This window comes from Anser cygnoides, chromosome 7 (genome assembly GCF_040182565.1).
Source record: "Anser cygnoides isolate HZ-2024a breed goose chromosome 7, Taihu_goose_T2T_genome, whole genome shotgun sequence".
Taxonomy (NCBI): Eukaryota; Metazoa; Chordata; class Aves; order Anseriformes; family Anatidae; genus Anser; species Anser cygnoides.
The window spans coordinates 19,885,961-19,910,019 of record NC_089879.1 but is presented as its reverse complement, the minus strand read 5'-3'; the positions used below and the strand labels follow the sequence as shown (position 1 = coordinate 19,910,019).

The window sequence follows — 24,059 nt, the reverse complement described above, 5'->3', positions numbered from 1 at the left end:
GATGTAAGCTGTGGCTACCGCTAACAGCCACGGTTCAGTGCACCTCCAGTCTCTCATACCTCCCACCCTCCTTTCCTCCCATACTTTTTGCTTGTGAAACTATTTACACAGCTGCACTGCAGATCAGATTAGGATACTGAGGTAAAGCCAAACTAACCACTTACTTTGCTGAGCTTGTTTAACGTCAGTGACTTCCCCAGCTTCATTTGCCAGAGGAACATTAGTTGGTTACAGCAATGAGTCTCTAACGGTGAGAAGAACACAGAAATTTACAAGCTGCTGCCCAAGAAGTAAGAAAGCCACAGTAAAGAATAAAGGAAGAAATACCAGCAGCCCTGGATCAGAACAGGACAAAGAAGAGGTGATGTTATGGGAGAATGCAGCAGAGAGGTGGATCCAGCTAGCTTGTAGTACTGACAGCTCTCCCATGCAAGGCTTAGCTCTAAAGAGGTTGAGAAAATAAGCAATCAAAGCCTTTACCATCATCCTTTATGCATCAGAAGCATCCTCCCAAGTGGTAGCACCTTTGGGTAAACTAGCTACTTATGATGTGGACAGCAGTAATGGGTTTTAAAGCACTCCTTATGATAGGGGGTTTCTGCCATGCTCATTATCTGACAGGTATCCTAAGCCTGAATTCTACCCGTCTAACCCCAGAATCACTTGCTGAATCACTGTGGACTTTCATGCCCTTCACTCTGGGTGAATATCACCTCCAACAACAAGCCCTAGGAGCTATGTGCTAGAGAGTTATCCAGTACAGCCAGACTGGTGGCCTAAAATAGCTCAGAAATAAAGGTCAATAGATAGTTAATTGTGTATATTGACATTCCCATTTAATGCAATTCAGTGAGGTCACAGTGTGGTCCTCTGCACTGGTATTTGGATAACCACAATAATTCTGAAGGCAGCAATCCCTGGAAGACAACAGCTCTCTATACTGTTGCCATCAAGAAGATATATATATATACACATCTTACATATCTTATATAAATATTTATATCGTACATGTATAAGATACATAATATATGTGCATATATATATATATAAAAAATACATATGCATATGTGTGTGTGCAGCCACAGCTGGTTGTTCTCATTGTCACCCTATTCCACAACCTGTGATCTCTTGGTGAAATAACTTGGTCTTTTCTTATTACCTACTTGTGACCCCATGCAGCACACGAAAAACAAGAAACGCACCCCACCCTGTCTCAGAAAAAATGTCATCTTTGAAGTGAGCCACAGTGAACACGTCAAGGGCTTGGGTACATTCCCAAACAACCTGCTTACCTGAGATGCCACTTCTGGGTATAGTTGCTGTCATCTCACTCTGAGCTGTGCTTTTGTACTAGTAGTTATACCTCATTTTAAAGAGCAGGGCATGACACATTTTAACAATGTAATTACATTATTTATTGATGATAGAAAGTTAAAAAACAACTTCAGTCCAGTATATTTTTCTCCACTGAGAAGTCTGAAGCAAAGAAAGGGGTTTCCCCCATACCTGCAAACCTTATCATTTCTTGGTGCCACATGAATAGGAATAACATTGTGCCCCTAGTATTTGTGCTACAAAATCATCTAGAAGGCTTAGCTAACGACCTGGCAATTAACATACTAAGCACTACACACATTTTAAAATGGATCATACCTCTCCTGCAGTGTACGGATGATGTTAAGGCAGACAAAGAGTTAGAGAAAAGCAGCACAATCTTAAATCTTTTGCTCACGAGGAACTGCAGCACAAGAAGCTTCAGAAAAATATAAATGTAACAATAGAGCAAGCAGCCCAACACTCCGCAACCCAAATCTCAACCTGGCGTTTTGATTATAGGTTTGCCTTTATTTTACACTGCGAATAACCCATTTCTAAACTACTCTCTTCTGCCGAGCTAAAAAAAAAAAAAAAAAAGGAATAAAAAGCTTAAAAAGGTAGCTTGCACCTGCTGTCAAAAAGGCTGGTGCTACAAGATGTGTCAAGTGCCACCAGACCATTGCAGCTGTTTCTGTCTGCCTCTTCCCTGTAAAAAAAACAGGAGCACAGCAATAGTTATCTCCACTGATACAACTCCAATGACCACCAGGTCCTCTGGGGGCTTAAGGAGACACAGATAATCAGGGTAGGTGCTGGCTAAGGGGAGACATGACCACTGCATTGGAGTTGTCAGTGCCCCAGGTACAACAGAGACCTAGCCCCACCATATTACTCCCCACCACACACAGCCTCTGCACTGTGATGCTTTTTCAGCCCGGACATCACAGTGCTGCAGTGAGCCACCAGGACTGTTGTCTGAATCAGATTCATCTCCGCTGGCATTAACACATCGCAGTGATCAATGTGGTAGAAACACACAAGAAAGACAGAATCAGAGGGATGGTCATCATGCGCTGTATTTTAGAAGAACTCATTACTGAAAAGCTGTTTTATCTCTCTTGCACAGATCCCATTTAAACATGTATTAAAAATGCAAGGCTGCTGCTAGACATGGACATGACAGACATTCATCTCGCATTGTACATCTCCAGAGGCAGTGAAAGCCCCAGGCTCTGCTGCCTCCTTAACTTTGACCATGGAAACCAGAAACAACCACCCATATCTGTTCCCTGGCAGGATCTAGGTACAGTCAGTACACAGTGATGGGGACCTTGTGAAAAGAGGCCCCAAGCGCCACTGCAACACACTCCATAGCTAACCTGGCTATTCTTCAGGTACTTGAATGACATCTACGAAAAGATGCAGGGCCAAGACTGTTGTTCTTCAAGAAGGGGACGCCAGTTTGTACATTACGCAACTGTACCACATGCCAAGAAAGACTGCAGCTACCTATGATCTAGGCTCTGCAATACAGCCATTGCTCAAACACCCAGCTCTCACCTCCGCATTAACCTGTCAGCTACCTTTCCCTTTTTTTTTTTTTTCTCCTGTGTTAACAGGGAAACAGCAGGAGCAACTAGTCTAACTGTTCCTCCACCACACCCTCCCAATCCTCCATGTTTGTGGGCCACTTCTGTACCATTCTCTGCTTGTTCCTTTGCCCCAGCCCCATCTCAACCAAAGCGGCAAAATTTAGCTTTGCCTGAGAAGTCCTGAGCCTGGGCTGAGGGCAGGCAGGAAGGTCTCAGTTAAACCCAAGGGATGCATCCATTGTTACATCAGAGTCACTGCAGAAATAATTGCTTTGCTGGAGCCATTCGCCTTCACAGGGATGCAATACATTTGTGTTTGTACATTTTCAGCAAGCGCTGCATTCCCTGTACTCACTGGCCGAGGGCTCCTGCAGAAGTGCACTGCAGCTGTAGTCTCCGACGTGTATTTGTGGAACAGATGTGGCAGCTTTGCTGCACGTGTGATAAAGGAGGCCTCCAGCTGAACCAGCACACCCATGCAGCAGTGCAACGGGGCAGAGACAACTAGTTGTGCAACCAACCTGGCACTTGAGGTGGCCAGAACAGGCCACCTACATGCAGGCTGGGCATTGTGGAAGGTGGGCAGCCCTAGATGGCGTGTTGTTTTTGAAAGCTTTTTCTAAATACCAGCATGTCAGGATCAAACATCAGTAACTTCTGGTCTACACAAGCTAAAATTACATCTAGAAACTAGGAGTAAAGGTGCAGTCAGCTTCTCCTCACATTTCCCCTAGAACTCTAAAGGTGAATTCTGGCAGGAACTTTTCCTAGAGATATCAGAGCTGTAGGAAACACAAAGCAGGCTATTTATCCTTTCAAAATCTCCCCAGGCATAATTCACCCTGCCTATAGCACAGGATTAAAGTTGACTGAAAACAGTAACAACTACACAGATTCTGCAGAGAGAAAAAAAAAATAGCCCATCAACTATAAAATCTTCCTCAAAATACCTTGAATAGACTGGGGAAAGAAATCTCCTGCAGGTTTCTCCTTCACAGGGTTCCCTCCACACCTATATGAAGTAAGAACCCGGAGCCTGGACAGGCATCACAGCAGAGGGAGACTGTTACATCCCTACCAACACTACTGCACTGTGCCCCAGCACAAGCTTACTTCTCTTCTGAGTGGGGAAAAGAGCATACATACCTTTACCTTCACATCAGGCACTTTTTCCTCTCTTATCCTATCCCTAGTAGCTCAGAAGAATCAGGATTTCTTTTGTTTAAGCAACTTCTTTTTTCCCTATTCCTCCTTCCCCCCAAATTGACATACCTGAACAAAACACCTCTGGAGCAGCAGACCTTTCAGCTAGCCCTGGTCATCTGATAAGACTACAGGACAGCTAAGCCCAGTTACTGAAAAACCTGGACTGCTTTTCTACGGGCAAACGCCCACTGAATCCATCTAAGCTGCAGGCAACAGTGGACGTGTGTATTCATATGCTTTCCTAAATCTGTTCCAAGCTGATGAACAGCCTAAATGGATTTTAAATTTCATAGCAAGCTTAGGCTACCACTTTGCATCTGCACTGGCTGCCATTCAGCCCAAGAATAATTTAATACTTTACAGCATGCTTCTGCTCAAAAGATAAAGCTGTGCAGGCCTTCAGAAAAGACAATTTACATTTACATTTTTAAGGAGTGTACTTTTGATTCCTTTGCTGTGATCCCAGTATTAGTATTTTCAAAGTTTACCTCTCAGAGGGCTATGAAAATAAGACTAGAAAGTGCTTCCCCACTACACTAAAATCAGCCCTCCACAGCAATCAGGTGACAGGAACTATATCACGTCATCAGTTTCAGGGTCTATCAGACACTTTAAAGGTAAACAATATCACTAATATCAGGATAACTGTTTACAGACCAGCTTTGTTATTGACCCCAGTTGTGCTCGTTAGCACAATTTCTTTATTTAAGAGCAGAGGATGTGAATTACCAATGCTGTGCAAATCCTTTTTTTAGCTACTCTATGACTAACTGTGTTTTAGGGTCAATTTTATCTATATTTAGAGGATGAAGCTTCTATTACGCTTAATTATTTCTGCGTGGCTTGTATGATGAAGGTACTTACTAATGAATGGTGGCTTCTCCACAAAAACGCTGGCTTAGGGTACGCAGCTGAGATTTGAACCTGGCCTGTGTAGTTGTGTGCCAACCAGCAATGTTTCAATCAGTCACTGCTCCTGAACAGGGCAAGTTTGGAATTGTGCCTTGCCTGAGTCCCACGACTGAATCAATTCAACCTCCCTCCAACACTTCTTTTTTTTTTTTTTAAATTTCAAAACAAACATAGAAGAGATTCCACAAATTCAAACATTTCTTGTGGAGCAGATTTAAAAAGAATGTTTGAAATATACACACCAGAAAAGCAAAGAAGGGCCTGGAGGAATGCCACATCCCCCAGCGTGCAACAGACTGCCTAAAACCTAATAGCACCATATGAAGATCCTCCTACATCTTATCCCCTACTTCTTTTTCTGCTGCTTCTGGCCTCCATCCCCAGCCAAACGTTCAGGTTCTTCTTTTCACTTGGCCTGGACACATGTACCAGCGTCTCTTCAGCCTCTCTTAGCATCCTTGGAGTCCTTGGAGGACTGCCCTTTGCCCCTTCCTCCCAAGGGAGGGCTCCACCTGGCCCCAACGCTAGAGGTCTATGTTTGGGGCGGTCCTGCTACCTTCACCAGCTGATCTTATTTTCAGTGGCACCATCTGTCTGCCTCCCTCCTTGATCACTTTTAGCCCAAGGGCACTGACTCCTTTACTTGGTCGCACTGAGTAACACAGCATCCTCTCTTGGCTAGAGGCTGAGTTCTGACTCAATCCTTTCCACTCAGGTTGTACTGTGCAACTGAGAACAGTGGAAAGACACACAGTAATAATCACAGCAGGTTCATAATGACATAGCAGCACCAGAAAGGGCTTTGAATCAAGTGCCAGCACCAAGCATTTGTAGCAGCTCTGCTATACTGTATGCTAGATTTGGATGGAAGAAATAACAGCTGAAACAGTCATTTGCAGAAAGTGTGATCATTATTTCTGTACACACACAAATACACACACACACACACACACAACATATCTGGTAAAGCAGCATATAATTGATGAAACTCAACTTTAGTTAAATAGCTCTTCTTAAAATAGTGCAGTGTCAGCAAGCTCAGAGGATTCTAGAAAGGGCTATATAGGCAGCCAAGCATTGCCTGACGTTTTCCTCTACATGTATTCAACCTGCATCACTAGCTAGGTTGTTACGCTATTCTAAACAAAAATAAAAAGCGCTTTCATATTAAACCTCGGAACTAATGAAAAATGTTTCATGCACTCAAGATTCCCCATAGCATCCTGCTACTATAATCCTTCCTGGTTTGCCCCACAAATTGCTTGTGACAGCCATCCCAGTGGTGGACTGCAAAATAAATTACTGCAGCTTAGCACTGAATTGTCTGGATGCACAAGGCAGCATTCAGATGAAAGAGGCAAAATCAGGTGACTGATTTCAGCAGCGGGACTTTCAACTCTTGCCCTTGCTAGGAGCTACCTCCAGAGTGAAGTGGTTGTGGATCAGACACAGACAACAGAGGGTCAGTAAGAATGTTTGTGCCTCTGGGAGGCTCATGTTTGGAAACAAAAATTCTCACAAGTTGAACTGGCAAAGCTGACTTTAGATCCCCTTGAGAACTTTAGCTTTTGCAACATGCAGCAATTATTTTGAACGTTTTAGTGTTCCAAGAAGAATGCAAACATTAGTGTCTCATTCGCCAAAGAGAGCTTTGCCAGAGTGCCAGGTCCTTCCCATCGCACTACCACACCATCAGCTCTTGATGAATTAAGAACGAACTGTGCAGCCAGCTTTGCGTATGCTGCTTCTGCAGGGACTGGCCTCCTCTGTGAGAACAACTTAATGGGAATGAAACTGCTGCTGCCAAAAGGCCTGTTGTGCTGAATTTCACACACACCAAGAAAAGTATAGTGATACTTGATAAAAACTGCCATTTCTGATGAAAAATGCCTGGAAAAAAAAAAAACGAACAGTAAGGATCCCTAAAAAGAGAACAGCAAGGGCAAGGAGGAATAGCAACAGTGCTGTTTCAGAAAAGTACAAATCAAAAGTTATACTCACCTGATATTTACTTCAAAATCCTGTGAATACACCTTTTCTGAAGCTGAATGCAAAACACAGTCCTACATCACTCCACAATAACAACACCTTTGGCTTGGTCACTGTTATGCACTTGGCCAGTTGCCCTGCTTGTTATTTAAGACATCCAGTAATCCTGCCTTTCTATTCCAAAGTGAAAGTTGTCTGTGCCCATATAAACCGTAAATTAAGTACAGCCACTGTTTCCTTTGCTGCAGATAGGCAAGAATAGCTTCGTGTATCCCAAAGTACCCAAAATGGCATGAAGTGACTTGAGTCTGTCATTAGAAGTCACTACTACCAGCAACAACAATGGTGAAACAGAGGGGTTAAGGTTTATGCACCCTGTGAAAAATACTGGTCAGCCAGAACAATGTTGTTTGCACGAAGGCTTTAAACAACTGTATTCATGCAAGCAAAAAGGTAAACTGAAAGCAAATTAGATTTCAGCTAATTAAAAATCCTCTTATTCGTAAAGCAGAAGTGGGAATAGGGTGTGTTATTGCCATAGGTTGTCTTGGGCAGAAGATTTTTTTTTTCCTGATGAAAACACAAAACAACTGTGCTTTTGAGGTCTCCATTTGTTATATTGAAGTTTGACTACAAGGGGTAGTGCATTATGTTTCCCTCACAAGACCAAGGTTGTAATAGCAAACAATTTAAAATACTTACATAGCCATGACCTGATAGCAATGCACATCATGACACTAGCAATATAATTCAATGTTGAAGTGACAATAAAATAATTCTTAAGAATGTATCCAATACATATTATGGGGTATATGGCTATATGGATCTTACACTGGACAGCTTATGGAAAAAAAGAGAACATACTCAAGTGATGGTTTTGGAGCATTTTTTCCCCAAGATAAAGTCTCAGGCATGTGTCATCTATCTTGCTCCTGCTGAGCTAAGCAGGCTGACTGTGTGAAAGAGAAAACCTACTGTAGCTTCCATTTCATTTGACCTGTAAAGACAATCTGCACAACACCAGAGAATTCTAATGTTTCAAGAGAGTGACTGTCAACTACAGATAGTCACGAGCAGCATTTTCTACTGGTCACACTCTAAAATATACCACCCCAATTTTGAAATGAAAGAAAACCCAGTATCCCCAAATTTATCAAAGACAGCTATATCGAGGAACATACCTTAGAGATGTTACTGGAGCGGCTCACAGAATGGCCCAAAGCTTTCTCATTCTGAAAGAGGAAGAAGATCATTACAGGAACAAATTACAGTTATGAGGATATTTTAAAACTAGTATTAGAAACCAAGTATCATGGAGAAAGTCTTACAGCTGTGACTTTTAAGGATGTTGCTTCTATTGACATCAGCCTGATTTGCTGCATTTACTAAGCTGTTTTGTTTGCTTAACAAGCTATTATGCTGCTGAAAATCAAATAGACAAGACAAATACAAACTGAGAATCACTAGAACAATGACCTCTTCTATCTGTACTGCAGAGCCCCTTCCCCAGATGCCACCTGATTTGGAAAGGATATTTTTCAGCCCTGCCTCATCGAGATCTAAAGGCAAACATCCAACCACTAAAACTGAAAGCTCTTGCTTAAAGAAAACATTCCAGTGATGTAAACAGAAGTATCCCAGTGGTGCCCGGAAACAATTCTGAATAACCACATGCATGTCATTTCAGAAGACGAAGCAGAATTACTGAGGAACTTCTTATCTACCACAGAACTCAGAATTAAACTGGAAACGTTATACAAGATGGAAATCAAAAGCCGCAATTCTTAAAACTGAAGTCGGTGACGAATGTATCTGTTACTTTTCAGCATGCAAGCCCTCACGGATATGAATGACAAACATCTCCTACCAAAATAAACTGCAGGTTTCACCAAGATATTTCATCCTTTACGGCTTCCTGCTTTCTGAACATCAATTTACCATCAGTGTAAATGGATGTGATTGTTCCACAGGTACGAACCTAGAAACTGATCTGCAAAGGCTTGTTGCTCGATTTTCTGAATAAAATCCAACAACAAAAACATTCTCCTAAATATATTACAAACAGAGCCAGTCATAACATTTCATTACTGATCTGTATCAATGCTTTTCTAATTCTGGGAAGCTGGGAGGCAAAGCTGTTTGAGACTTAAACCTCCCAAAACAGGGCATATTTACTACTTTCTCCTATGGGCTCTGTGCTGGCTAAGAGCTTCTAGAAGTGCACCCTTCCATCTGGTATTTCAGGAACCTAACAGAGGCGCTTTGACAGCACCGTCTTCCAGTTCGCTCTGGCACCAAATGATCAGACAGAGACTGAGAACAGAAGTCCTGCATACATACAAATGGGGGCATTAAAAAAAAAAAAAAAGCAGCCAACCACACTTGCTTCTAGGTCAGCTCAGATATAATGCACTTGGTTTCAGATCTTATGCCTGTAATTTGTCACAATTCAAGTGATCTTCAGTGACTAAAGCCTGCACCAAGCCCGCCTGGGTGGCTGGGCACCCAGATGCTACCCCCACACTTTGGGATCTGGGATCACTCCCAGACATTTCTCCTAACAGCGTACTCCCTGAGCAGCTTGAGAGCTCTGCGCTGAGAAACAAGAAAGCAAAGCAAAAATATCAGCATATGCTTACAACAGCAGGATGCTCCATCTTACAACACTGGTTGCCTCTCCACACGGTCATGGGCACTGCCTTGGTTGACAGATATAAATTGCACTTCCTCCTTTAAAAATTTGAGGAAGCAGACAAGGTGTTCTGAAATCCTCTATCTGTAGGAGTTTGAGTACCTAAATGGCAGCAAAATAGTCTTTCAGAAGAACAGAGGAGAAGTGACAAATTTTGACTGATAGCCAAATCAAAAATCAGCAAGGACCAATGTAAGGTCTGGAGTAGCTGTGGCCTAAATTACCGTCGACCTGAATGCCAGATCTGCATCCTGCAAGGCTGAACTTGATTTGAGAGACGACTATGAGCTTATATTATGTGGATATCAGTATCCCTGGAACAGAAACAAACAGCTAAAGACCCCCAAAGAATACAGACATGATGCTTCTGTGATGACTAACGCTGGACTGGGCTCCTGCCAGAAGAAGCATGGCTAGGAACTGACTCCAACTGTAAGGGAAGGACCCAGCTAATTTCATCAAAGACATTGTAACTATAGCAACAGAAAAAAAGTTCATTGAAGCTACAGAATGCAGGAGAAAGAAAGGGGGCAGGGACATCTTCTCAAGCTATGACGACGAGAGAGCAACGCAAGTTGGCAAGCAGGGAGATTTGTCACTGCCTGCGTGTGAGGTGCGGAGGGAAGCAGGCCGTGCTTGGCCTTGCAGGGATGTGTGGGAGGTAAACAAAGCTCAGCTATGTGGGACAAGACGAAATGGTAATGAAGAGTGAGACCTGCGGCCAAGAAGTCTCTGCCTGAAGCAACGCACAGAGCCCTACGCAGATGACAGTCTCAAATCCAGCCCTAGACATCAAAGACTTGCAGGTGAAATTCCTGGAGACAAAATCAAACAGAGCCGAGCTCTTCGCATTAACTCAACACTCCCCAAATACTGCTGTCTAGCTGAAGATAATGCCTGCAAGGGAGCATGGCTGAGCTTACACAAACACCTGTGTTGAAAAGGATGTGCTAAAACTCAGTAACTCTGAAGAGGCTGGAGGACAAGAGCTGTATTTGCACAACACAGTGAGTGATGCAGAGCAAACATACTCTTAGCTGTGCCACAGAAACTAGTCTTTCTGCTCTGCTCCCAGGACTGTGATTTTATCTGATAGATGCCAGCAGTGTGAGAGAGAGATGCTCCCATCATCTTTATTGATCTACTGTTGGAAATATACCTACCAGAGGTTCCAGTCAGTACATGACTGTGAACAGCTGGTATTGTTATTGCATGCGTAATCATTTCTAAACAAAAAGTGGGCTTATAAAATATTCCTCTATAGAGAGAGTACACATACACATATTTAAGTATCTGTGATATTTCTAAAGGACTCAGCTACATAAATACTTTTTTATGGTTCTCTTCCTTTACCACATAAAATTGGTATGTCCATAAAGTCAACAGGAAATTCACTGAATCTTAGCCCAGATTGGCCAAATTCTGTCCTCTTAAGGGCTACTTGTACTGACAAACAGGAGGAGCACCAACTCAGGCATATGCTCAAGGAGTGACAACTGACACGACAGCCACTACCAGATCCAACACAGATTTGCAAATACCCACACACATTTTTTTCAGTTAGGTTGGCCTATCAATGACCAAGCAACTCCCTCACCTGGTTAAAATTGCTTCAGCCTTCGGTCACCAATTAACCCTGCTTTCTTCCACCTTCTAATCAGAGACATTTTTTTGAAACAACTGCTCCAACTCTCCCAGTTTACATGCACACAGACTATAAAATGTGGTGAGCTGAAAACAGATAAATAACTGAGTTTCATTGTGTAACAGCAATTTCCAGTTTACTATGACCACTCAAATAGCATCTCCACTGAATGCACTGTTTTTTTTCCAACTTCTGCAAAGAACCAAAAAGATTATTTTTTAATAAAAAAAACAGCAACAGAAACACCTCTAAATAATATATTTCACGAGGTCTAGCTATACCATTTAGTTCTCTTTTATAAATAAAATAATAAAAATCTATCCTTAAGGAAAAAAAAAAAATACTGTGGAAGACATTACATACAGACAGCACTTGATGGTGTTTTTCAGGCTGCAATACATTAAGGATACAGTATACGCTTTCCAGTCATTAAGCTAGAAAAGAGCTGAAAAGCCATGGAAGGAGCTTTTGGAATAGATGGATTTTAATGGCAGGAACAATACAAACAAACAAAAGCTCACTTTTCACACTATAACCATCACCAGTACATTCATCCTGGGATCTTTCAGATTATTACATTACTCCTCTCACTATCCAACAAATAAAGGTGCTCAGAGACTATTTCTAGTATGTTCTCATTGCACAGTAAGACACATTCTAGTCCAGTAATTACAGCTCCAAACAGGCTCTCCTTCCCTCTTGCAGAAACACTAGTCTTTGCACTTGAATAGAAAGGTCAGGACAAATGTAACATCTGCCACCATGGACCACACAATTATCACCACTTAAAGCAAGTGTGGTTCTCCTTTAGCAGATCAGTCTTTCTGCATGGGATAATGGCAAACCTGCCTTTCAAAATTCATCCTACTCAAATAGAATTACCTGGCAGGCACTTAAAAAAAATCATCATCCAGATAGTGCAGCAAGGACTTAACTTCTTACAAGTCACTCACTGCCCACTGCTGCGCTGAGGTCCCCATCACAGCCGGGCTTTAGGGAAACAAAGTAGAAGGCAGGATGGGAGGACAAGACTTAAAAACAGGAAAACTGCTACCAGCTCCTACTGTGGCACATGATTTTCTAAATTCTGGATAGAGTTGCTTGCCATTGCTTGAATTGCCCTCCCAACTTCCCTTTCTTTCTCTCCTCCTTGAATCTACTCCCTACTGTGGCGGCAGAGCTGTCTCCTTCCTCCCGCAGCTGCTTCAGCTCACATCTGTCCCCCTGTAGGACTCTTCTCTTCACCTTGCCTTCTCCACCTGGATGGCTCCTTTTCCCTTCTGCCACCACTCCTCAGTTACTCTCGCATAAATGGCTCGCCTCTCTTCAGAGATCTCAAAGCCGCCACTCACCTCCTATCCACCTGTCTCCCATACTTGTCACTTTAAGTTATTTTACCCTTGCTTCCCAACTATAATGCACCCATTTTCCAATAAGAGCAACAGCTATGTAACTCACACAGCTACGTGAACCTCAAAGCACTCGTTCCTATTGCGTGAGCCAGGAGGGTTGTCCACTCCTTCACAGCAGTTCAAGCAGCCAGAGGTGCTCTCGTGCACTCACAACACCCACGTGTTACACCACCCTTTCTCCAAACTCAGCTGTAGACTCAATGCAGCCTTAGCAAGTGGGTACCCTGAAGAAAAATGCTTTGGATGTCCCTTGCCAGGATAGAAGGAGAAAATAGTGAAATGGTTTGGATTTTGTGTTCCAAAACTACTCAGGACTGAGCTGCTGAATGACCCCTTCCACAGTCAAGCTGCCAGTCAGCCAGGAGTGAAACTCAGTTCTTCTATCAAGCCCCGTGACGAGAGCATGAATGCTCAGCTGTCCTGTAAGCACGCAGCTATACACACCCAGGTATTGTTTCAGGTTTCATAACTGTGACCGGATTTCTAAGCAACCTCTTCCAGTGTTTATGCAATCTTGCACTGCAATCCTATACCTGGGATATAGGAAGTACAAAGAACATGTGCTTTTAGTTCACGCAGGGGGGTGTTATTGTTGTCGACTGTATCAGCACATGCACTTAATTGTCCGAAGTGCCTATGATGAGAGGAAAGAAATGGGAGATGGCTTTATGAATTACTTTCTTCGTTTGTCAGAGCTGATGGATTGTTAAATGACAAAAGATCTGTCAGCACTAGATCTTGTGACTGACAGAATCTAACATTTAATTATTTCTGCAGGAAATGGTATTTTGCATCATATCAAATGAACGTGGCTTTTATTTCTTTGGCAGTCACCAGGCCAACATGGAAAAGCAATAAACTTAATAACAGTTTATATAAAGCCAGTGCTTGACAAACTTCTTAGGCCTTGCTCCTTTCAATTTTTTTTATCTATAAAATACAATCAGATATCATCAAGGTTCATCAATGATTTTGCATGCAGCTATTAAAATAATGGCATCTGAGCCTTGCATCTCTGCTCCTGTGTAGTATTTACCTCTGGACATTACCTCTGCTGAGCTGAGGCTGTCTGGCCTGGAAGCACAAATTTTCATTTCTGCACGAGACCATCAGCCTGGTACGTTTCACTAACATCGCATCCATTTGCGCATTCATATGCCATGTGCCCCATTTGTAACAAAAAGTAAACTGCAAAGTGTTTGGCATCCAAGATGTTTATGGATGTTCTTATCTTGCTGTTGCCAGACAACCTGTCTAAAATGGATGCATGTCTATGGGATACAATGCATAAAAATGAATCCTTCCCTCAGGGAACAAGTTATATGAACTACAAAAGACCTGACCCAAAAATATATACCTTTCGTGGTAATGGAAACAATACGCATTAAACTTACCTGCGTGAAAATGCCATTTCAAACAATTTCATGTATTTAACAGCAGAAAGAGGGATACAAACACAAGAAGCCAGCAATTATGAACAGATTAAAAGGGATAACATACTGTCTTTTGTAGAGTAAATGCACTTAATGCAACTACTGGAATTCTCATGATACACTAAACATGTCAATATGCCAAAGCAATCGACAATTTTAAACATTCACAAATTAAAAAACCCTCTAGGCAACTGATAATTTCTAATTTCTTAAGCTGCCAACAGACATAGGGAGACTGCAGCCCACATCAACTCTCAGAAGAGCTGGACTTTCTCAGTGTCTACTTAACTTTGCACATTCAGTTGTTTACGTGCATGATACCACACGTTCCCCATGCTCGGTTGCACAGTTTGCTAATCCTGTGGAACCTCCCAAAAATGACATTGAGAAAGCATTTAGGATATTTTTGGTAATATTTAACATGATACGGCCAAAAACATGCAACAAAAAGCTCTTGAAAGAGAACTTGTAGGTATCAGCCCTATTTAGTAATACCTACTCATTACATACCAGCTTGGTTTTGCCTGAAATTTCATCTTCCCATTTTTATCAGTGCAGTTTGCAAAATATTCTGAACCACAGCATTTCAAACTCAGTGTTAAACAACCACACAAATTTAGCTAAATGAGGAACTGGGCCCTACAGAGCCCACTAAAGTTATTTAGCCAAACACTGGTACAGTGAAATCATTGTAAAAATCTGACCTGTAATGTTTTGGAGAGTTTTAAGCAAATTGTTTTTAACAGTAGTTTGTAAGGTGAAAGAGTACACATATAATATCATCTAAGAGAAAACAAACAAACAAACACATTTAACCATCCTTATATAAATAAATCACAACTAGTTAAGGAAAACGACTCTCTGGAAGGAAAGATGTCTAGACTAAGCTGAGAGAAAAGGTATGCTCATCATTGAAATGGTAGCACATTCAAACTGCAGAACAATAACCTCAAAATAAAATTGTGCTAATAAAAGTTGTATCAAGCGACCAGTTCAGAGCTCCTAGCTAATCATGCCAGAAATTGAGGTGCAACTGATTATTTACCCCCAATCATTTTAAGAACATACACGTGCACCTGTGAATGCACACACACATTAAGGTTTTCATGTTAAGACTTAATAATAACTAAAAAGACCTACACCAAGCACACACGCACAGCCAACTACCCTCTCCTTCCTGAAAGCACAGCCGCTGTATACAAGGAACAAAGCAAATAACTGTTTAGGTGCAGCAGACTACTTCAGCCAGTAACCCAAGAGCACTTCATACCCATCACATTGTCAGGCAATCACAGTTGGTCTTGCATGGGACTAGCCTGATGCTTTGGGATGCAGGCAAGCAGTACATGCCCAGAGAAAGCTACACAGCAGTCTCTCCCTAAACCCAGAAGATATAACATGCTGTAAATGTACTTACTCCTTCTGTAGCCTAAAAATCTGTACTCATTTACTTCAGACCAACAGTCAGGGTGCTGCACTTGAAACATCAACATATTTAGCAACATTAAGGGAATTCAGAGTGCTGAGTTCCCAGGAGTCACAAATAAACAAGTTTCAGAAATTGGTAAATGTGGGTTGCGCTGAGAAATACTTCATTGTTCATCTGCAAGCAGATATTCTGGCACTTTGTCATGCAAAGGATGCTCAGGACCTGTGATTCACAGGAGAAAATCCGGCCGATTCTGGTTACCTTCCAATCATACAGCAGGGATAGGCAAAGTACACACACACACCACACATCCAAGATATCAAGGGGAAAAATAACAAAAATGAAGGGAAAGAAAAGGGCAGAAGCAGAATTTTGATGTGTTCTGTTTTTCTTTCCTATATATAACACTCATTAAACTGGTCCCTGATATAGGAGCAGGACAAGAATTCAGCGTCTATCTGCAGATCAGCTAACATCACCTAGATCTGTGCCTACCTAACAGCCGATGCTATCCAGTTTACTGGTATTGATCACTGGGATATGCATACGTCATGTTCCCACTTTTTCTTCTACATCTGCCTCAACAGCTTATGCCCACAAATGAAAATTGATTACAGAAGTCTTTTGGGAGGAAGACAAGCACTCAGGAGATTTAGATTCTCTAAATTCTTGATACTTTGCCTCCGAGTTATGCTTATCATTTCTGAGTAGGAAAACGGGATGAAAAAAATCCTACAGGAGACTTATGTTTGCTTAGGAAGGTCAACTTTTTGTTTAAAGATGTTACTGAAGAAAAAAGAGGTGGTATTGTCATACAGAATAAAATGATATTCTTCCATGAAGGCACGGAAAGCAAAATGATCAGCCCCATTCTGTCAGGGACATCTTTTTTTCGTTCTGTATTCAGCAGTAGTGCTTCTTGAAAAAGGAGACCTTACCAGATCTTCCCTCTCTTCAAAATGTAGCAGCAGTCAACACAGACAACAAAATGCCAGCACAGAGAAAGAATGAGTGGAAATGAATATTAAAACCAGTATAAAAAACAAGGCAAGCCAACTTGTGTATGGTCACTAGAGATTAAATCATGGCTTTATGGAAGTTGATGGAAATTCCACCAATAATGCGATCAGGTCTGGAGATCAGCCTCTGTTGATATGAGCAGGTATCAACAGAGAGATATTATGGCAGAAACGCAGAATTCAGAGCAACAAACAATTGGGGTGAACAACAGTATAGACAAGCCTTTATATGAGGACAGCTGAACCAATGTATTATTGAAAAAGAAATTAAATAAATAAGATGAAGAAAATACATGCCGCTAAGTAACTAGACATCACAGCTGTATCCCACACCTTCAGAAGAACACCAGAAAGCAGGTGATGCAAGCCAGTTATTGCAGACTAAGACACATACACTTGTCGTGGCTTATCGAGCATTATTTCCTGGAAGATGCAACAAACCAACTCTCCATGTAGATGTAGTGGTCCCACTGAAGCCAACAAGAAATCCCGCTGGTTTCAGGGAGACTTGGACTGAGCCATGACCAACATCCTGATCCGAAACAAAGTATTTCAGAAACTGCAACTGGCGTTAGGCACACCCTAGCACATTGGGACCTAGAGTACTTCATAAATACTGACTTGCCTTACAGCATGAGGAACAGAGAAAGAAACTGCAGCGGGAGCTAGCTAGAAAAACGTGTTTACCTTGCACATGGAAATCTACATTTGCTTGACGTTCAGCTGGTAGAAACAGGAACCCCACACAGGAACGTACGCCTGTGCACTGCTAACACTGAGTAGTACTGCAGCCAACGGAGCTAAATAAAGCAGGGACGAGCCCAGTGACCCAGCACAGCAGAGCAGATAACCTAAAGGCCAGCAAACAGGAAGCAAAGGAATGAAGTTGTATGAGCAGGTGGTGTGAACAGGCAGCATGGTGCTCAGAGCTTCTCTAAGTACCACTCCTGTGCAGGGCTGTCGTAACTGAGAAAGGGACGCTCCGTGTAGGCGTCCTCGTTTCCCATCACTGTCATCCTAAAATCATCGTGTCAGATTACAGCGGAAGACTGTCTGAGGCAATCAGACGAGAGATGAGCAAAACTTGCCGGCTGCAGAGGAAGCCCTCCAAAAGAGCACTGCTCTTCACCCAGTTGGGAAACTTCAGAGCCGTCACAGACTAATGAGGAGGGCTGAGGTTTTTGTGTGCCTGCTGAATGAGCTGAATGCCAGCAGCTGCGTAAGAACTAAATTTATCACCGCAGTCCCAGGAACGCCTGCATTTTCTGCTAAAATAAAATCTCAGGGCCATTAGCCTATTGAAATAGAAGCTTTTCCACTTAACTGAAGACATTTACTCATTTTATTCCTCAGCTCTCATGCTCCAGTTCCAGTAAAATCCTGCTTGGTTTCAAAATTTATTTTATGGAAACACATGCGCATCAGCTCAAAAATCCTGATGTTATGTGAGCAGTATTAAACAATTCACTTCACTGGGCTCCTCTGCCTCTCGCATTTATTCACATGAAACAGAAAATGAGCTGCAGCTGTCAGAGTGCTGCCTGACCTATCGGGGACCGTACCGCATTCTTGCACAGGCGCTGACAGAGCGTTTTCTAAAGTTTATTTCCTAAGGGGAAAGGGTTATAAATAAGTCTCATATTCATAGTAAATCTCCTGTCCTTCATTCCCGAGAGCTTTGAGCTAGGGCAGTTTTTGTCACAGGAAATTGCAGCAAAGTTTTCAGAAAAAGTGTATTAGCTTATATGATTTGCTTTTGTCAAGCTGCCTTTAAATTTACCCCCACCAAAGCTAGGTTTTAAAAACTAGTTTCAAACTCTCTTTGTTCTCTGCTGTACGCATTTGTTATCTGTGGAAATCATATTGTACATCTATGAAATCTGCAGTTGCTGTAGAAGATAATAGATTTTATTAAAATACCTTTTGTAGTTTTTAGAAGTAACTTCTTTGTAAGGGTACAAAGAACTGCTAAATGGCTAAAGGCATTTCTGTGTACCTTCTGAAAATACATAAAGTCCGACTGCTAAGGATGTAAAGTTTTCTGTTAGGATCTATGCTTGTAATTGAGCTAATGAGAAACTGAAACAATAAAAGGGGCTCACCATGGGCTCTAGAATCCAACAGAGAGGATTCACGCTTGGGGTAGGATCCTCGGATTGTAAGCTTTTATGCCCCAGGGATCACACTGACAGTGTTTGCTGATTCCATTACAACTAAGTTCTGATTGAAAACTTTCATATATATATATATATAAAACATCTCTTTTAAAGATACAAAAGATAAAATTATCCCAGAATGAGAATACTATCCTTCTGGTTTGCAATGAAGTATTTTCCAGGAGGTCGAAGAATAAGTAACTGCTGATTTGGAAATTTATGTTCCTTAAAGGCCAAAACACAGACAAACAATATTGCCTATCTAGACGTCAACAAGATGTCAAAATTCTTCCTGAGATTTTAGTTTTAAATGGGTCTTTCAGCAGACACACAGTGAAAAAGAGAAATTAGATCATGTACAGTCATTCTTTAAAAGATGAAATAGATGATTTGGCCAGATTACCACCTCAGGGAGAGGATAAAGAGCAGGGCGAAGTATTAGATGCTGCTGAGCTGCATCTTGCAGTGCAGGCAGTTAGACTGATGAAACAGCAGCATGGGATGTGGATGCAACCTGCAAGAACAACTGGACTCTGTTCCAAAATACAAAGACCTAAAAGCATGAAGACTCAAGAACATCCTGGTCCAAATTCAGGCTTCCATATTGGAGATTCCCAGTTCTGTGTTTCTAAACACAGACAGTTAGAAAAGGTGAATAAGACTGATCTAAATTTACAAGGAAAGACTAAGGGTTAGATATTGTTTACGCTGGGTCCTTTGCATTTTAACCCTCTACTTCTCTATCACAATCCTATACCTAAGCGCTTTGTTTTGAAGAAATTGTTTTCTCACAGGCATCCAGGAGGAAATTCATTAATTAAATTAAATTATTCGTTAGGTCAGGCAAGACCTGAGACTAGCGAGCAGGGATTCCAGGAACAAAACAAGCAGCACAAACAACTGAAACCTACTCTGAGACAAAGGCAGGAAGGATGGGCACCTTGAAAGGGAACCCATTGAAAAACAGATCAGAGGAAGGTCACACGGTACAGCTTGGCCTTGTAGTTATGACATCTATCTGCAAAACTTAACCGATGAATTTTTAATAACCCTCAAATTAGGGAGATGGGGATATATAAATACAAGGTCTGGAAAAAGCCTGTGGCTCCTTTGAAATGCTCCCTGTAGGCTCTAAATAAGCCTCCCTTGTGACCTCTCATTCAGCACATGGAAGGGAAGAAAACAGCTGGACAAAATTCAAAGCTCCTAAAAGCAGTGAAACAGGCAGTGTTGTCCTTCAGCTAAGAACAACGTAGTAGAGCAGAACGGTAAATTACAAAAGCAAGAGTTCAAAGGGACAAATGTCTTTTTCTCTAAGAACGCAATCAGAAAAAAAAAACACGCAACTTAATACTTTTCTTGCGGGGTTTGTCAATAACAGCTGCTGGTAGCACCATGGAGGACAAAATGGATGATACCAAGAAGAGGGTGTAAAACTGGAAGAACCTCTCATAATGCAAGTATGCATTGAAGTAACACACCCAAATCATCAACAAAAATCAGGCTGGATCACCGGGCTGAAACTTCAGCATGTGCTTTTTGTTTACAGAATCACAGAATCATTTAGGTTGGAAGAGACCTCCAAGATCACCTAGTACAACCTCTGACCTAACACTAACAACTCCTCCACTAAACCGTATGTTTAACACCTTTCTTACGAAATACTATTGTCCAAAGTGAAATACTGCAGTTGGTTAGTGCTGAACAGCAGTAGGGAGCAGCTCAAAATAAGAACTGAACAACTTGATAAACTGTAAGAGGGAAGCTGAAGCCAGTTTGCAATTTACAGGCCCTTGCGCTCTACACGACTATCTTGAAGAAGGCAAATGTGATGGTCACTTGGTAGATGACAAACCCGAGACACAGGGAAATTTTGCTGCCCTCTGAAATTTGCCCTTCCTTGTCCTACACCTACACACAATGATTCTTAGTGTCACAGGCAGCAGCTATATCCAGTAATAGGTGTGGGGCTCAACACTGCATGTATTTTGCACAGTACTTTTGCACGGGGTGACTTTTACGTATACTGAAACCGTGCCAAAGCAAGAAGACTGTCACTGAGATTTCTCTTTCATTTTTCTCAGTAGCAGAACACAAGTCTCCAACCTGGAACTCGTCAGGGCATTGATTTTCACGTGGAGTATCAGACTTTGGGATTTACCCAAAGAGCTGCCACCTGGTAAAGAACAACTACACTTTATTAAGCTCTTCCTTGAAGTCAGAATAATGGTCTCAATCATCCCACCAGTCTTCCTCCTTGAAACTTTACACTGCTTGTCCCATTCACTTGTAAATGTGATCCCAAATTCTTCTTGCACTTCCCTTGCTGAACAATGGCCTTCGGATCTCTAAGCATGGTAGCTCTTGAGAATGCAGGTGGTGGTACTCCATGCCCTCATTCCCATGCATAGAAGCAAGCAAACTGAGGTTAATACAGATAGATAATAAACTAACATTCAAAAGATGCCTTCTTTTTGTTAAAGCTGTAAAACTATCATGGTACCACAACACAAGGTATCTACAGGCTTTTCCAAAAAAAGATGGAATTTGGGATCTTGGGATTCAAGACAGTACTTTGGACAACAGCTCTATTGTAAATCCTCATCTAGGTATACTGATATTTTGTTTTTTTCAGCCTTTGGCGAACAGAAGCCTTGCTGCCCACACTCCCACGCACGCATACATAACCAGTGTAACTGTGGAACTGAAGTAAGAGGATTACATTCCAGGGGGGACATGTTTTGGTGAGAGACTAGAGGCTTAAGGGGATTAAAAGATAGGAGCTGCTTCTGATAGTGACAGGGTGAGAAACAGCAAAGCCCACACAAACACTGCCTGAAAGTAAGCATTGCTTTGTATTCTTCAGCAGCAATGAGATATATCAAGCAGAAAAGCAAATGAACCCGTGACCACACCAGCTGCATCTTCAGGCACCTCCACTGGCCCCAGCACCATCTTAGCTCATATCACACTTGAATTTTCTCTGTTTCTTTGTGCCTTTTATTACCCTTATTTCTGCTTAGCTGCAGCTCCAACCACGTGAACCAGACATTTTCTCCTATCTCTGTATTACCTACATTGGTTTATCCTGTGTCATTTCCTGTCACCACTGGTAAACAAATTGGAAATACTTTTCAATTCCACGCAAGAAAAGGGTATAGGAATACTATATAAAGGAGTGCAACTTCTGTAACAAGTAACTTTAATGGACAGAAATGTAGCTGTCTTCATAAGATCTAATCCTGGGTACAAGGAAACTCCTGTAAGCTTTAGCAAAAATGACTGTAATCATTTTTAAATCCAAGAGGACTTTATTTTTATGCTAGCTAACACTCCTCAAAGGTGAAGCATTAGAATTAGCTTCCAGTTAAATATGCTTTTCTAACAAATACTTACAGAAGCAGGAGTTTTGCTCTTTGAATGATACGGAATTAAAATCACTAACAAGAGTTACAAATGCCAGAGGGCCTAGCAGGACTGGAACACCCTATCTGGATGCAATTTAGAAATCAGAAAACAGTGCCAAATTCAACTGATGCTTTCAAGTAAGAACAGAATTCAAGAGCAGAACTCTGTGGTGCTAGGTATTATAAAACATGGCAAAAGGTTCAATTGCTTCAGAAAGCTTATATGCCAATACAAGAAAATATAAAGATGACTACAACACCCAGACAACAAACATTAAGAAGGATGGACACTGGTGTATTAGGTATAAGGAAAAGCAGCTAGGCATATTTAATGTCAAGTGCATTAAAATAAATACATATATATGAATATACACATGTACATGCATTTGTTTATATGTATATTGCATGTATAAACTTACAAACTATATTTTTGTTTCATTTAATGGAAAAAAATGCTCTAAACCTGGCCAAATCCCAACGGATACAGTAAAATATAAGTCAAAGAAACTATCTCAAAAGAGAAGTTCTGAATTGTCTGCTGATTTACAATGACAGGGCAGTTGATCTCATTTGATCGCATCCCAGACAGCATCCTAGAATAAGAGCAAGGCTCAGGATGACCACTGAGCAAGCCACAGGCTTTGGAACCAGGAGATGCACTTTCTGTGGTCAGACCTTTATGACCTTGGATACTAAACCTTCCTGAATCTCAGTTTTGCCACTTGAAAAGAATCGCATAGAATATTCAGACCTCACCTCAGAAAAGTGCAGACGGTGAAACTAGTTCTTGCCTATAAATGGTAAAGAAGCCTCTCTTATGGAGGACAACTTGCAAAAATGCTAGCGTTACAGTAAGTGTACTTAAATTCTCTTTCCACTGCTGTTCATGACCTCACAATTTCCTCCTTGTTAAATTCACACTTCTTGATATTGCAGATGTTCTGTTTTCATTTCAAATAATCTGTGTTCACCTTTCTTTTCCTCTCAGTGAAAAGTATGTTAACATCTTCCCTGCAGTCAGACATGTGAGAAGGTTTCCGCTTGTGCTTCCACAAATCAAAAGCAGCTGCTACATGGCACGGCATGGCAGAAGTGAAATCTCTTAAATAAAAAAAAGAAGAGCAAAAGGTGAAAGGAGGATGCAGCAAGCAATATAGCCTACAATACAATTGACGAGTAGTAAAACAAACAAAAAGAAACAATCTCCTCTTTTTTTCTTTTTAAATGGCAAGGTAACTCTTACATTTATTTGTTGAATTCAGGATGAGAAATGTACATCTTCTGATGAAAGTCAAGTTGCAGAAACTTAATGGTTTGAAGCATCAAGAAAAAGTAGACTGAAGGGCATGCTTCATACTATTCTTCATGGGATAGGGGGAAATATCTAATAAAGGTCAATGAGGATTTCCCTTTCCAGCTGTTCCCATCCAAGAAATGGCCTTATCCCTGTTGTACCTTGCTTACTTTCAAGTTAATGGACTACAGAAATGAGAACATTAACATCCATTCTACAGCTGCTGCTTCTCAGGAATACTTTGGGAAACCAACACCAGCTCCCACCACTCTTCCAGGCTGAGTTTGCAGAATACGCAAAGTTTCTCAAAATGCCTTTAAAATGCCTTTTGGGGAAGGATGGACAGAGGGAGGGAAAGAGGCAGGTCTGCTTTTGGGTTAGAATATCACTGCATGTACTTAGCTTGATTTTTCTATGGCATTATATGAATTTGGCCTTTGTTCTATTTGTTTTGTATAAATGCAGGTATGCCAGGAAAAAAATGTGGTGCAACAGGAACTTATACCCACACAAAACTCCCTGTCCTGTGCAGCCAGTGTTAGTTCTCCAATCAAAA

The 24,059-nt window shown here is 41.6% G+C and overlaps 1 protein-coding gene across 6 annotated transcripts in view; it reads right to left on the bottom strand.

Annotated features, from left to right (window-relative positions):
• The window catches only part of MARCHF8 (membrane associated ring-CH-type finger 8), a 93,494-nt gene that overhangs the window by 15,365 nt on the left and 54,070 nt on the right, over positions 1–24,059 (bottom strand). For 4 of the 6 annotated variants that reach the window (XM_067000862.1, XM_067000865.1, XM_067000863.1 and 1 more), the window contains one exon: positions 8,198–8,248. The exons of 1 other annotated variant lie outside the window; for it this stretch is intronic. In XM_067000862.1, coding sequence (XP_066856963.1) covers positions 8,198–8,248 — 51 coding nt within the window. Of the gene's footprint in view, positions 1–8,197; positions 8,249–17,333; positions 18,060–24,059 lie in introns of those variants that run through there. One more of the 6 variants, XM_013200865.3, reaches the window with a different exon arrangement.